A 14,552-nucleotide genomic window follows, 5' to 3' on the forward strand; every position below is an offset into this window, starting at 1 on the left:
AAAAGCCTTCCCCTCGCCATGGATATACTGTTTATGATATTTTCGTGCATGTTCATGTATAGTCTGTTTTCAAATGCTGTCCAGGTAGGAATACATGGGGTCCTCTTGTATTATATATTAAAGCTGGAAAAAAACAATTTTTAACCAGGTGTTTCTCAGAAACCCCGTATTTTAATCAGTACAAACAGGTTGATCCACTCCCATTCACGTGTGGCCCGTCACGGATGAAGCCTGACTTGAAATGTTATTCTGGCACCACTATATTTCACAATATTATACCTCCCCATTTCCTGTCTTATCTAAGGCCAAAGAAAAATGATTGTTGGTTTCCCCTAACATGGACAAAAAAATCAGACCCGGCAGGCAGGAATTTTTTTTTTTTTTTTTTTTAATTCTTAAATGGAATGTGTAATGCTTTATTTTTTTCTAAAGATGCAGATTAAACATGTGAAAGATATTGAATTGAAGTGTCAGTTTGCCCTTAAAGCTTAGTTTAAAACTAATATGACACAATTTTGTTTATGAAAACAACATAAATTACAACCTCAATGTGTAGAAAAGACCAGGCAGGTAAACTTTTATTTTTATTTTTTTCAAATAGCAAAAAAAAAATTTTATGACCAGGCACCTAAAAATTGACCCGTCCGGGTTAGGGGAAACCAACAATCATTTTTTTTGGCCTAATAAAATATCTACTATATTATCATTTATGTAAAAAAAATTGACATGAATTTTATTTTCTGTTAATGTTTAACACAACAATCACATCTCAATATAATTATGATCATGTAAGTTTTGTTTTCACAACAACAAGCAAAGAGTATCAAATGTTTAATCAGTGACAATTAACAAATTTATAAAGAGTTCCATTCAAGGTGTTGATTATTGTTTAAAAACAATTGGGATTCATTCCTTAATTGTATAATCTTTTGATGTTAATAAATTTTCTTTGTCAATTGAAATATGATTGACTAATCAGGAGTTTGTTTGTTAAACAAAATGTCAAATGGAAATTTGTTTTCAAATTAGAGAGTTGGCCAAAGGTATCATTTCTTATTTCATTTACCACTTCTGTTTGTTTATTGAAAACAAATTAAGTGCCAAATGTATCATTTAACTATTTTTTTTATTGTAAAAAAATGTTTCTATAAAATAGTCTAGATTACCATACAAATAGTACCCCTCTGACAGGCTCTTTGTTCTGATATTGTTTGTCACTGATAAAACATCATTGGATAAATATTGGCAGATTATTCTTAGGCCAAAAAAAAAAAATATGTGTGTTTCCGGTTTCCCGACCGACCCTATTTTTTGGCCCCGACCCTAACATTTTTTTCAGCTTGTCAAAAAAAAAATTGTGTTCATGTCCGACCCTACCTTATTTTAGCGCCAAAAGTTGTCAAACATCGAGATTTGTCTTTTACTAAGCATGTTTCACGATAAAAATCTGTCTGAATCGCGGTAAACTTGAGTTAAAACCACGTTTTGCAAACCAACATGAAAAATTTCACAACTTCCGGTTTGGAGAGTATGTAATACCGGACCGGACTCGGAGAAACCCCGAAAAATTTCCGGATTTTACCGATTTTCAAAAAAAAAAAAAAAAAAAAAAATTTTCCGACCTACCTACCCTATTTTTTCAGGCATGAAACCGGAAACACACATATTTTTTTTTTTTGGCCTTATTGTTAAAAATTGTAAAACAGAATAGAGCCAGAATAGCTTTCTCAATGTGGACCAAATAAACCTGTATCATTTTGCTATTTTTTTTCAACTCGCTGGTAAATTACGGATTTTTATGCCCCCGTCGTCAAAACGACGGGGGCATTAAGTTTCACTGATGTCTGTCCGTCCGTACGTCTCTAACTATTTCCGTCATGCATAACTCTGCAATGGCTAAAGAGAATCATTTGAAATATAGTATCCAGCTTCATCATGATGAGTTGGACGGTGTAAGGCATTTTCAGATTTATCGGATTACCACTTCCTGTTGACCGATGGACTTAAGTTGTTTTTAGCAATAACAACACTTATATTTCCGTCAAGCATATTTCTGCAGTGACAATAGGAAATCATTTGAAATTTAATATGCAGCTTTATCGTGACAAGTTGTAATGTGTATGGCATTTTCAGATTTATCGGGTCACCACTTCCTGTTTACAGATGGACTTGGGGTATTTAACATTTAGCGGGGGCATCTGTGTTCCATGGACACATTCTTCTCTAAGTTTTTCATCGTTTGCAGCCACAGTTTAGACTCACTGGAAGTTTATATTACTTAAGTTTTAAAAGCTAAACAGAACAACATTAGTAGTTATCGGCATGTTAAAATCAATTACAGATTTTTTTTATATGATATCATCTGATCATATACAACTATGATTCGTGCAATAAAAGACACATAATAAATTACTTTTTTCTGTTTTTTGGACAATATAGTTGCTTAGGCCACAATGACAGAAAATCAATGCATTAAGATATGCTTATGACAGTGGGAGTTATCGGCATCCCAAATTTCTTCTTTTATTCCTACCAAAATTAGTTAATGAAACCAAACCATACTACAAATGTAGATGGATAATAATAATCATATATTAGGACGAGTAAAAATGATTTGGTAAAGTGTCTATTGCACTACATAAAAACCCCCAAAAGTTATGGTTTTTTTTTGGCGATTGTATATATTATATGTATTCACAAACAATTCTAGTTTGTCTATATGAATTAATTTTAATTTTAGTTACATGAACATTATGAATGTATACAGGAGAGTCACACTTTTTACAAAGAAACACATACAAACACAATATTTCAAAACATGACAGCACTAAGAAAGCACCATAATCTACTATAATGTCTAGTTTAAAGCACTATAATACATAATAGTCAAAAACACAACTACACTGAGTCAAAAACCCTTGCTGATGTGTCATTCAGGTGGAGGTTGAACTCTTGAGCAAGTTCCTCTGCGGAAAAATACATACGGCTCACATGGAGCACTGCATCACAAGTATTTGCAATTGGTCTGCGGTTAATTCCTTCGGTAGAATTAAACTCTACATTAAGTTTACGGATACACAGTGTGTCACTCGAAGTCCAGAAACGTAGAAATGCCAGGAGCTGTGGCTTTGAAAGCGAACGGATAAATCTTTCTAAGTAGGATTTGATCCTCTCTTCTAACATGGACATTGTTGCATTGTCTGAAGACTTGTAACTGATCAGGTTAATAACTTTTGCTGGTGTTGGTTTGAATTTGTCCAATAAACTTACAATAAGTGATTCGCTAACACCTTTCCACAACAGCGGATAACAGTCCAATCCCACTTTAATTCTAGCAATTGGCACAAAAGGAACAACTACCATGTTTAACTTGGCAATGTCAACAATAGATTGTCTTATAACAGATTGTTTTGGCACTTCGTAACCTCCATATGTAGATATAAAATTTACCAGCTCTTCATGAATGCCATCAAAATGCTGCGAAAGAAGGGAGTTTACTAACTGTTGGTCTGTTTCTGGAATGTAGGACATAAACGAGGACAGTATCAGATCGTCAGAACAGCACCCCGAACTTGCCAATACATAAACAACTGGTGATAGAGCTGGCGGTAAATAATTACACAAAACATATGCATGGCTGATGATTTTGCCAACAATTACCAAAGTGTCATTAAACAAAGTCCGTGTATCAACCATCGGAAGCTTGTGTGTACGGCCAGAAAACATCTTTAGAAACATGGCTAGGAAAAAGCAGGAAAACATCTCCCTAGTCAAGCCATCAAGGTCTAAAGCTGCTTCTTCCCCTTCGAATGTTACATTAAGCCTGTGGTGGATAATGTCTGGTTTGCTTCTGTAGAGGGTCAGAACATCATCAACTATGTTGTCTCTGTCTACTGTGATGTCAACTGCTGGTAATAGGCTGTCAAAGACTCTAGACTGACGTCTCTCCAGGTCTGAAATATCTGAAAAACAAAGCAATTGTTATATATGGGTTTTAATTCTAAGACAATACACAGATACTGGTCCAAACATACAAACCTCATATATTATAACAAATATTTGTAGCTTTATGTGTATATATTATATAAAAAAAAGGTGTCATTCCAGATGCCTATTCCAGTCTTGACAAAGGTGAATGTACTTGGTTAAATTTGTATTTTCTTCCTGTACCTAATTCAGTAATTCATTGTACTTGCATAGTCGGTGTTTTCTATAGATCTAACCGTAAAGAATGATATATCGAACAGCAAATTAAAGAAATTCAAAAAGTATTGATATAGTTATCCAGATTTTCTTATCAACCAGTAACTGGCATTATTATCTGTCTCTGCAATTTGTAAAAGTTTATCAAAACAAGAAGGAATTGAGGTCAAAATTTTCACCATATCAATCAATTTCAAAGAAAATTGTTCATATAAATGCCAATTTTGGCTTCAAGCATTAAGGATGTTTGCTGCTCATGTCAGCCATTTTTTGGCAGATTCTCGAACTCCTCTACTGTTGTCCATTTCAAAGCATTAATATTTTTTGCCCCCCTGACCCCCACTTTTCTTTTCATAATTTCATAAAACACACGTAAAATTGTCATTTTAAAAGTTTTTATGAAATTCTATTTATTTCTTCCGGGTTGTTAACAGGAAAAACCTATCAATACAAAACCTATGAAAAATCAAGAGCAATCCATTTCCCACCAAATTTTCAAAAGCTTATATCTTAAAAACGGGCACATGAACATCTCAATGCATATTCCTAAATATTTACCTGTAATGTGAAGTAACTGCTTTGGTTCTGGAGATTGCTCTTCTTCAGACTCTCTTTCATCAGATGAATCCTAAAAATTAAAGACAATATTTAGAACAATTTCATTGAGAAAAATTACAACTATCAACTGATTACTGATATGGAATCAAGCATAGTAACCTATCAAATCGGTTTTATCAGTTTTGTTGTTAAAAAAAAAATCAGAAAAAAAGTCATAAACATAACTGATGACATCAACCATCAAACAATTATTTTGTGACAATTGTGTTCTGCCAAAATGAAATTTGTGAATATATTTTATAGAACTGCATCTTGAACAGGAGAAATCTATATAGTTTAATACTCTTGGATGAAAAATAAGTGCTTCAATATATATATATCAAAACATTTATGTCACTGTCAGAAATGGCTCAAAATGGCTCGCTTTGGAGAAAATGCTTTTTTACAATTTTGAAGATATCATAATATGATGTAGGTCACCACTTTTTTTTTATTTGTCCACATCAATGAACTGTGCTTAGCAGGCATGATACGTCAAAAAGTGAATGATGGGAAGGAAGATTGTTGTATTCTGTATGACACATAATTGTTTTTGACACTGTAAAGTGCTTGACATATTTGGCAAAATAGCATTTTTTATCTTTGACCCCAATTATCTTGAAAACTGTAAGAGATAGAAAAAGTCTGTGGCATACTACCGAAAGCTCTCGTTGAGAGGAATCCAATGAAGAAAATCCCATCAAAATCGGTTGACAAATAAAAATTTCGCAATTGATATCCCCTTAATGAGCCTACTGTGTGTTAGAATCAATTAATTTCCATATATTAATATACCTCAAAGTCTGCTTCTTCAATGATGATGCGACAGTTCCCTGTGATGCCCAGAGCAGATAAGGTCTCTCGTCGTCTTGGGATAACTTGACCACAGTATACAAGTTTAGCCATAACCACATCTGTTACTCCCTCAATATACAAATGAAGAGTCTGAAAAAAGAAATATCAGAATTAACCATCTAAAATTTGATAAAGTTTTTCTAAATGTAATTCTTTGTTATTTTACGGCTATAAGTAATCGCTTGATCCCTTGCTCTCGAGGTGAAAGAAATCTGTTTTCTAGCTTATTCTTGTTAATCATGAATATTGATTTAACGATAAAAAAGAGTTTAGGAGGTATATTATACAAAAAACGAACTGGTCAATTTACACTCTCATAGTCCCTTGGAGAACACAATTCATTTTTTACCAGTGTTGCTTTTACATGTATGCTTTTTATCTCGTTTCATGCATTGTAAAGATATGACATCAATCATAGAAACCCTTAGGTTTATAAATAAAAAAGACAATCACACAAATTTTTCTTTGTTCATCAGAAATATTGGTATTTTTCAGAATCTTTATAATAAATTTTATCCTTGTTTTTAATATATTTAATCTTAAATTATTTGGTTGATGTCTTAGTTCTATGTTGAAATAAGACCATATAATCTTCTAAAAATATCAATGAAAATTAATCATTCAGGTAAAAATCATATGTGAAGATTTTCTTTGAGATTACAAAAAAAAAATTCAATAGACCAATTGATACCGCAGTTTAACAATGTTCTCAATGAATCTATGTTACATGGGTGAGAATAGATTTCTTCTACAGTAAAATAATGAATATGTGTGTTTGCATAGTCAAATTACATATGTTCTTACTCTGAGATACTTTCAGGAAATTATCTTAAAAATGAATTTGTATATCTTTTAAGTACAAAAGACCAGAATTTACTTCATTAATACAGACAATATCTGGTAACTAAGAGTTATTTTATAGCTTTACCAAAATTAAAACCATACAGTTTAAATCATAAATGATCCAAAAAGTTATTCCTCAGTGTCATTAGAAAACAATTTTTGTTTGGTTTTAGAAACATATTGAAAATTTACTGAAAAAGATTTGACATGAATGCTTTTGAAATATAAATCCTTGCTTTATACCTCTGATAACGTGTCCTTGGAGAATGTCTTGTTAAGCTCTTGTTGATCTGGTAGAACCAAAATTACTGATAGCATGTCTTCTGGTGCTGTGTTATGTCTGGAATTGTATTAACATATGAAAACTTAAACAAAAAAGAAATGTGGTTACTTAAATAAGCGCACTAGCAAATAAATATGATTATTTCAACACGACTCCATAAAAAATCACATCTTTCTAACATGAACAGTTGCAGAAGATATTGTATCATCACAAGACAAATCGTTATATCATAAAGAAGGGATTTTCCAGAAAGTTCTCAGTTACATGACATAATTAAGCTGTGTTCGCTTTTTAGGCAATGCCTATTTTCATATTATGGTATATCTCTATTCTCAGTGTTTCATCTTAATAGTTATGTTACAGTAATGTTTGATATTTGATGTGCCCGATGAGACAGAAATAGAGAAATAAAAAAAAAAGAATTAAAACAAATATTAAAACAAGACATGCTCTATGAGACTTTCATGAGTGAGATGTTTACATTTGTAATGAATGGAAAATAAAAATTAAAACAAATAAGTTATTTGAACATCAATAACCAAACAGCACAATGAAGGTTTTATTTTGAATGTGTGTTTTGGCTATAAAAACAGACTGGCAATGCCATTAATATATAATTCATGTATACAATTTTAGCTAAAATTTCATTTTAAACGTCATATACCTGTATCTTGATAACAACTGTTCCCTGGTACTTTAGTGTCTTAAAATATGTAGGGCTAAATGGGGCAGCTACAAGGTTACGACTCTGGGTGTTGGTGAACAGGCTGAAGTCTTTTCCAGTAAGTCTGGCATAAAGAGAACGGATGTTCTCTTTGAAGTCTGCTTCTGCTAGGTCTAATGAAAACGGATGTGCTTTTCCTTTGCCATCGTGGGTAGTATGCAGGCGGAAAACCTTAAGAAAAACAAACTAAGAAATGAAACATAAATTTAAAAAATATGTTTATAACAATGAAAATGATTTTTCAATCTGCTGCAAATGTAGAATTTTGATAAGACAAGGCATATAACATCCTACATTTTATGGAAACTTTACATATAAAGCATATAAATGTAACACGATACCATTGAGTCCCACTTTTGCAAAACAAACTTATCTACAAAGAGTATCTGTCGTAATCCTATGACATAAGGGCACCTAAACTTGTGAAACCAGATGAAATCAGGCCAATTAGAGTTTCTTCAAAGCAGGCTAAGTTATTAATAAGCAATGTTATTGGAGGGTTGAACCATTCTGCCCCACTGAAATCTCTTGACACCAGTCCTGATTTATTTTGTTGGTTTACAATATATGCATTAGACCTCAAAATTTGTAAACCTTTTTCTTCTCATGGATAGGGTGTGGTCTCTCTGACGTTTGCTCCATATCTTTTCTTTTTCATATATGTGTATTTTTTTTTTATTCATTTTAAAAACAAAATATTTACCATAGCCAATTGCTTGGTGTCTCTCTATACCTGCATCTTGCTTGGAGAACTTTGGCAGCTCACAACCATCTGGCAAAAGGTAAAACTTCAACCTGTTAAAAAAAAGAATTGGGTCAAATAGATAGCAGTTCCTCTACACATGCAAAACAAATTAAGAGGTCTGCCGAAGGCCTTCTACGAGGGAGAATTCAACTCTCCTTAAGCTCTTAATGACCCAAAACATATACAATGAGTATACTCATAAAACTCTTTCCACCTGAATAAAATGAGAATTGTATAACACAAACAGAGAGAAAACGGACGGACGGACAAGGGTAAAACTTGATGCCCCCGTCGCCTAAAGGCGGGGGCATAAAAATATCAAATAAAACTATACAAATAAATGACGACAGACATAGAGGTGCCAGTCGATAGTAATCCCCATATATAGGTTATGTTTCCCTGCGAGTACAAACTTGTAACTTTTCATAATATTTATTTAATAATAATAATTCATATATATAAGCGTTTTCAATTATGTCATTTTTATCAAAATGTTCATTGTCATAGTTTTTTTTTATAATAAAAAGTAGCGTAATTAGATTGGTTACTCCCTTACTAACTAAAATTATATAAATTTTTCAAAAAACTTTAGAACTAAGTTACTTCCAGGGAAATACTATACCTGACTACTTTTGGTTTGGGTCCAGGTTTCTGTTTTTGAAGTCTTGATCTTCTGGCAGGCCGGGTGAAGTTGCGTAATGTACCAACATCTGCAATGGCAGCAGTGAGAATATCATCAAATCTTGGTGCTGGTGGCTGGAAGTCATCATCGTGGTCGTGTTCTGAAAAACATTAAAAACAGTAAGCAACATTCTATATTTCCTATTTTAATACTTTTGAGGGTTTAATTTATTACAATCCTTAAAGACATAATATTTTGTGCATCAACACGCGATATATCAAACACAATACGTCCTAAGATTTAATACTGTGTTGTCACTAATCGTGAGGAAAAAACAAGATGGCTCCAATGCCAAATTAATATCTGTGTAAGGTGGCGATAAGTGTATCAATATCCGTAGCCACAAAAACCAGTTTTAAAGTCTTGACTACAATGTCGAACCTGTACCCTTTATGGATAAGTTTATTTTTGTCACATTTGGGGCTGTTTTATAGACTTTTTGTAGAGGCATTTGAATTGATGCTTGGTGCGGTTATTTTTTTTATATTTTGAAAGTTAAATTTGACAAGAAAATGTTGGGGGAACAAATGTAACAGAAGCTGCCTAAAGGAATCAAAAAACTTTGTGAAAATGGGAGCTGGAGAATCCAAGGAACTACAAATCAATTTGGTTTGGTCTTATGTCAAGGGAAACAATAAGCTTCTTAAAAATTTGATAAAATACTGAAAGCATTTTTCAGCAAAGAGGATGAAAATATCCCTTTTTCATAAATTGGAATGTCAACATTCAATTTCAATATTAAAAAGTTTATGTCCCTGAAAAAAACATTCCTGTAATTTCATGAAAATTGCTGAATTTTTCAATTAGAGTATAACTTTGCAACGGATGGATGGACATTTAAAGACTGTCGTATAAAAAAGGCACTTGTAATTCAAAGGACATGCAAATGACGTAACAACTACATGCATTGGAATTACCGAATAACAGTATAATGCTAGAAAAATTATAATTCCTGAAATAGCATACCAGAAGGCTTTTAGTTTATGTCAACGAAGCATTTTGAGAGTGCAGCACAGTTCTGTAAAAAAAATTCACCAGCTCCTGTTTTACCAGGTTACAAAGCTGGTGGCTTGCCTTATACTAGTGCTTATGCTAAACTATTCTTAGCCAAATTATCAAATTCAGATTTTGCCAGTATGAAATACTGTACTTTATCAATCATAATTACATGCATATCTGGATCAAAATGTACAAAAATGATCATTGTTAAATATAAAATAATAAATCCTATGCATAGATATATGTGCAATCAAGAGGTCCCTGACCTCAGTTCTATAGACTGTTAATGAAGGAGCCAAGTAATTTCAGGCCAAAGAAAAAAAATTGTGTGTTTCGGGTAACGCCTTGAAAAAAATTAGGTAGGGTAGGTAGGTAATTTTTTTTATTTTTAATTTTTTTTTTACATAGACATAATGGAGCAGAGATGTTGACTTTAACAGTGCTTGTCCAAAAAAGCCAATAAAAAAGTTAGGTGGGGCTGGAAAAGCTAGGTAGGGTCGGGTTACCCTAAACACAGCTAATTTTTTTTTAGGCCTATTTGCAGATTTGTGTTAAGATTCAGTATTAGTTAAAAAAAAAAGGATTCAGTATCATTTCTAATATTTGAAAATCCTCTTTATTATCATGTTTTCTGTAAAATAGTAATTGATAAATGTTTTCTTCAGTGTCATTATTTTTGCAATATAAAATGAAATGGTTTTCATCATCACTGATTCAACAAGATTATTTTTTACATTTAGTACAGTATCTAAAGCTTTGCAGTATTTTTCTATATCTTTACTAATTATTGTCAAAAAAGACACATATATATGGCCAGTCTTAAAAATATCCTTGTTTGTCCTTCCCCTACTCACCAGGTTTTAGTTGAGTAGGTAGGTAGGTTTATTATTATTTTTTTTTTAAAGTCTCAATTTTTAATTTTAATTTGAAAGAAAACTGTTTAAAACATGAAAAAAATCAAAGAAATAAAATTTGTGTAAGAACTTTGCAATAAAATTTTATGAGTAGGGGGGCAATTTTGGTGGGTAGGTCGGAGGAGGGCAAACAAACTTAATTTTATTTTAGGCCTATACCAAAATTATTTTTCATGGAGGGGCAAATTCAAAGCAAAATGCATAAATCAACACAGGTATATTTTCTCTTGTATAAACTTAGTTGTTTTTAAAATAGGAATATTCACTGAAAACGTTGAGAGAATATGCAAGGCAGAAATTTTACATGAACATCTAACTATTCCCTCCCCCCCCCCTTCCCCAGTTTTTTCTTTAATAGATAAAAGTGCAAAGTAACATCCATACAGGTCAAGGAAGTACAAAAATACATACAGCTTGTACAGCATAAAAGACATATTTTACAATATTGTGATATTTGTAAAATTTTGGACTTGCATGGACCTATCACAGTTCTAACATAAATTGCTATAAAAATCAAATAAAACATTGCTGTCAAAAGTTGAGATCCCGGAGATAAAATACATTTGAGTTGTAGAAACCTTTAAATTGACTCAAGTAAGGATGCAATATTGTCGTTTCCAAAAAATGATTTAGTCCTAAATTCAAGTTTTGTTTGCTATCAAGTATTAACTTGATTTTAACATCAATTTATCAAAATGTGCAAAATTTCCTGAATTGGTCCCCCCCCCCCCTGGAATATTCTTATACCTTCCAATGTGTGATCATTTATATGAAATTAAGCTATTTCCCGGGTCTTAAACTTCTCAAAAATTTTCTCCTACCTTTACTCCTGACTTAAGTTTTATGGAACTATCATTGATCATGTTTATTCTTCACTAATTCATTTATAAATTGAGTCTGATACCATATGATGGTAGTCGAGGGTGTTAAAACACTGTCTTTGCATAAATGTTTTTATTTTTTTTAATACGAATATGAATTTTCTATTTAAATTTATTTTATTTCATTAAAGGGATTGTCAGAAACTTCAAAGTCATTAATATTTGAATAAGTTTCTTCAACATTGTTGGCAACTATTAAAGGTCATGAAACTCACTGTATAAAAGCAATTTTGATCAAGGTTCTATTTTCATTCAAAGGATTCCTTTAGGATTCCATTACAAAAAAAAACAACAACATGTGACTATGATTATCAAAAGCTCTCATGCAGGAAAATTACAAGCAGTGTTAACCCATAACCATATTACAGCATCTTTTAGCTGTTTTTTTCACACAAGGACTTGTTGGATGACTTGTGGAGACCACTATTTTTTGAAATTCCCTGTTTTTCTCTTGGATGGAGTGTGGTCTCTATGTAACTGATCCCATATAATATCTTTCCACTTGCATACTAACATAATATATATCTGTTTAATTATTTTATCGAAGCGTTATGGCTTAAGTGATGTTATTGACTAAATTTTGACAAAACTAAAACACCCAAAAAATAAAATTGCTACTTACCAACTGACATCTTGAATTCAGGATAATTATGATCAAGCAATTGAGTGGTGGTTTATTTATAAGAAAAAGATGAAGCCATACTATGACTTAGCTTGTGGAATGTCATATGGCCTTCTTTTTAAGAAAACAACCCATGTGTAATCAAGGGGTACCCTTCAATTAACTAGACAATTACCAATACTGTTAAAACAACAACAAAATGTTGGTTGTTTTTAAAAAGGGAACTGAAATAACAAATACAGGATATGAAAGACAATTAACGAGCAATCACTGATCCTCATGACATTTTTAATACTGTATTATGGATTCGTTTGTTACCATTGCAATATTTACACACTCATAAAAAAATATAAATTGTTAACTGCTGCACTAAAACAACAATTAAATTCTTAATTAGGTTTATTTTGAATCTCATCAAACAATATAGGATAATATTTCGGAAGAACGAATGACATTTAACAAATGCATACATTAGTTCTTTTAATTAATATCTAAACTGGGAATATATACTGAATATATGTCTCTGTCTAAACTATTTATTTCTAAAGGGGAAAAATCAGAACACTTAAGTTAGATATGTTTCTAAATAATATGTTAACAGTACATTTTTTTCTTTTTTTACATTTAAAATTATTTTAAAAGACAATAGTGCACTCAGACTTAAAATATCACCTGGGTAATTTCTGATATGTGTACTTTTTGGGATTGTTTACTTATAAGTTCACTGCCAATACTGAGATACTGGAGACTGTTTTTTTTCCATTTAAATACTAAAATCAAAGCCAAAATTTACATGTATAGAATATAATTAAGTTGGATTCGGTGACACGATATAATCTTTAATTTCTACCTGGGACATATAATATAGTCCCAGTTTCTACATACAAGCTGGTATGACTACTCGTATACAAGACAAGTTATTACTACAGGTAAATGCGATATGACCCGGAAATATATAGACGGGCGGATCGTTTTTGATGTTTATTGCATAGTTACTGACTGTCAGCAATATTTGATGATGAAAGGGTGTTTTGAATGTTATTCCAGACTAAAACAAATTTTAGCTGACTTAAGATTCTAATCCAAATTTATAATATCTGTATTTTTTGCTCGTACCACATGGCAATCTTTTTCTTCCGACCTCGGGCATGAATTTATTAACAAACCTGACAACCAATCAAAACGCTTGTTTCATATGCTTATTTTCGGACGCGAGTTTTGACTTAACGATAATTAATAATTCAACTTAAGTAAAAATTTTATTACTTAAGTAATAATTAAATACAATTAACGATGCGAAAGCACTTAAATTAATTTTAAGCAGCGTTAAATGCAATTTAAGTAACTTAACGGTAATTAAAATCAATTTTTGTTGTTCGGGCGCACTTAACGAGTTAAACTAAGTTTTTCTCTGCTTAATTCATTTTTCTCACATAAATAGAAAATAACTCTTCTTAACTACTTAATGCATTTAGTAGCGTTAATTCGAATTAAGTTACTTAAATTGAGTTTAAGTAGTGAAAAACTAAGTTTAAGTTACTTAAACTTAGTTTTTCTCTTTTTTGTGGTTCAGGCGTGCCATACTATGGCACGCCTGAACCACAAAAAAGAGAAAAACTAAGTTTAAGTAAGCGTGCCATAGATTGGTCAGTTAATGATCCGGAAGACCTAAGCCAATCAGAAACGTCGTAACAAACGTAAACAGGAAAGTATATTCTATGGCACGCCTGAACCACAAAAATGAGAAAAACTAAGTTTAAGTTACTTAAACTAGGTTTTTCTCTACTTAAATTCAATTTAAGTTACTTAATTCGAATTAACGCTGCTTAAAATGAATTTAAGTAGTTTTTGTGGTTCCCGCGGCGTTAACGCTAATTAAAACACCGAAAATGCATTAACGGTGCTTAATGGTAATTTTCTTACTTAAGTTGAATTAATTCAACTTAACAAGGATTTTCTCTATCAATTGTACTATTTTCAATTAAGTTGCGTTAAAATAGGTTTTTCTACTTAAAATATGTTTTTAGTTACACGAATTCAACTTTAGTAAGGAATTTTACTTAAGTTGTAAAGTCGAATTGTTTTGATTGGTCAGTTAATGATCCGGAAGACCTAAGCCAATCAGAAACGTCGTAACAAACGTAAACAGGAAAGGATTTTCTTCTACCGCCATTTACAATTTTGCAATGGATCGGTTACAACGC

General features: G+C 31.9%; 1 protein-coding gene across 1 annotated transcript; it reads right to left on the reverse strand.

Annotated features, from left to right (window-relative positions):
- Positions 1 to 2,716: 2,716 nt before the first annotated feature.
- Positions 2,717 to 6,841, reverse strand: LOC127845185 (uncharacterized). Its single transcript, XM_052375939.1, has 4 exons — positions 6,742 to 6,841; positions 5,596 to 5,745; positions 4,762 to 4,831; positions 2,717 to 3,962 (listed from the first exon to the last, which is right to left on the reverse strand). Exons 1-4 carry the CDS (start codon positions 6,814 to 6,816, stop codon positions 2,899 to 2,901), a joined length of 1,359 nt encoding a protein of 452 aa, XP_052231899.1. The 5' UTR covers positions 6,817 to 6,841; the 3' UTR covers positions 2,717 to 2,898.
- Positions 6,842 to 14,552: the final 7,711 nt, after the last annotated feature.

Source organism: Dreissena polymorpha, chromosome 9 (assembly GCF_020536995.1).
Source record: "Dreissena polymorpha isolate Duluth1 chromosome 9, UMN_Dpol_1.0, whole genome shotgun sequence".
Taxonomy (NCBI): Eukaryota; Metazoa; Mollusca; class Bivalvia; order Myida; family Dreissenidae; genus Dreissena; species Dreissena polymorpha.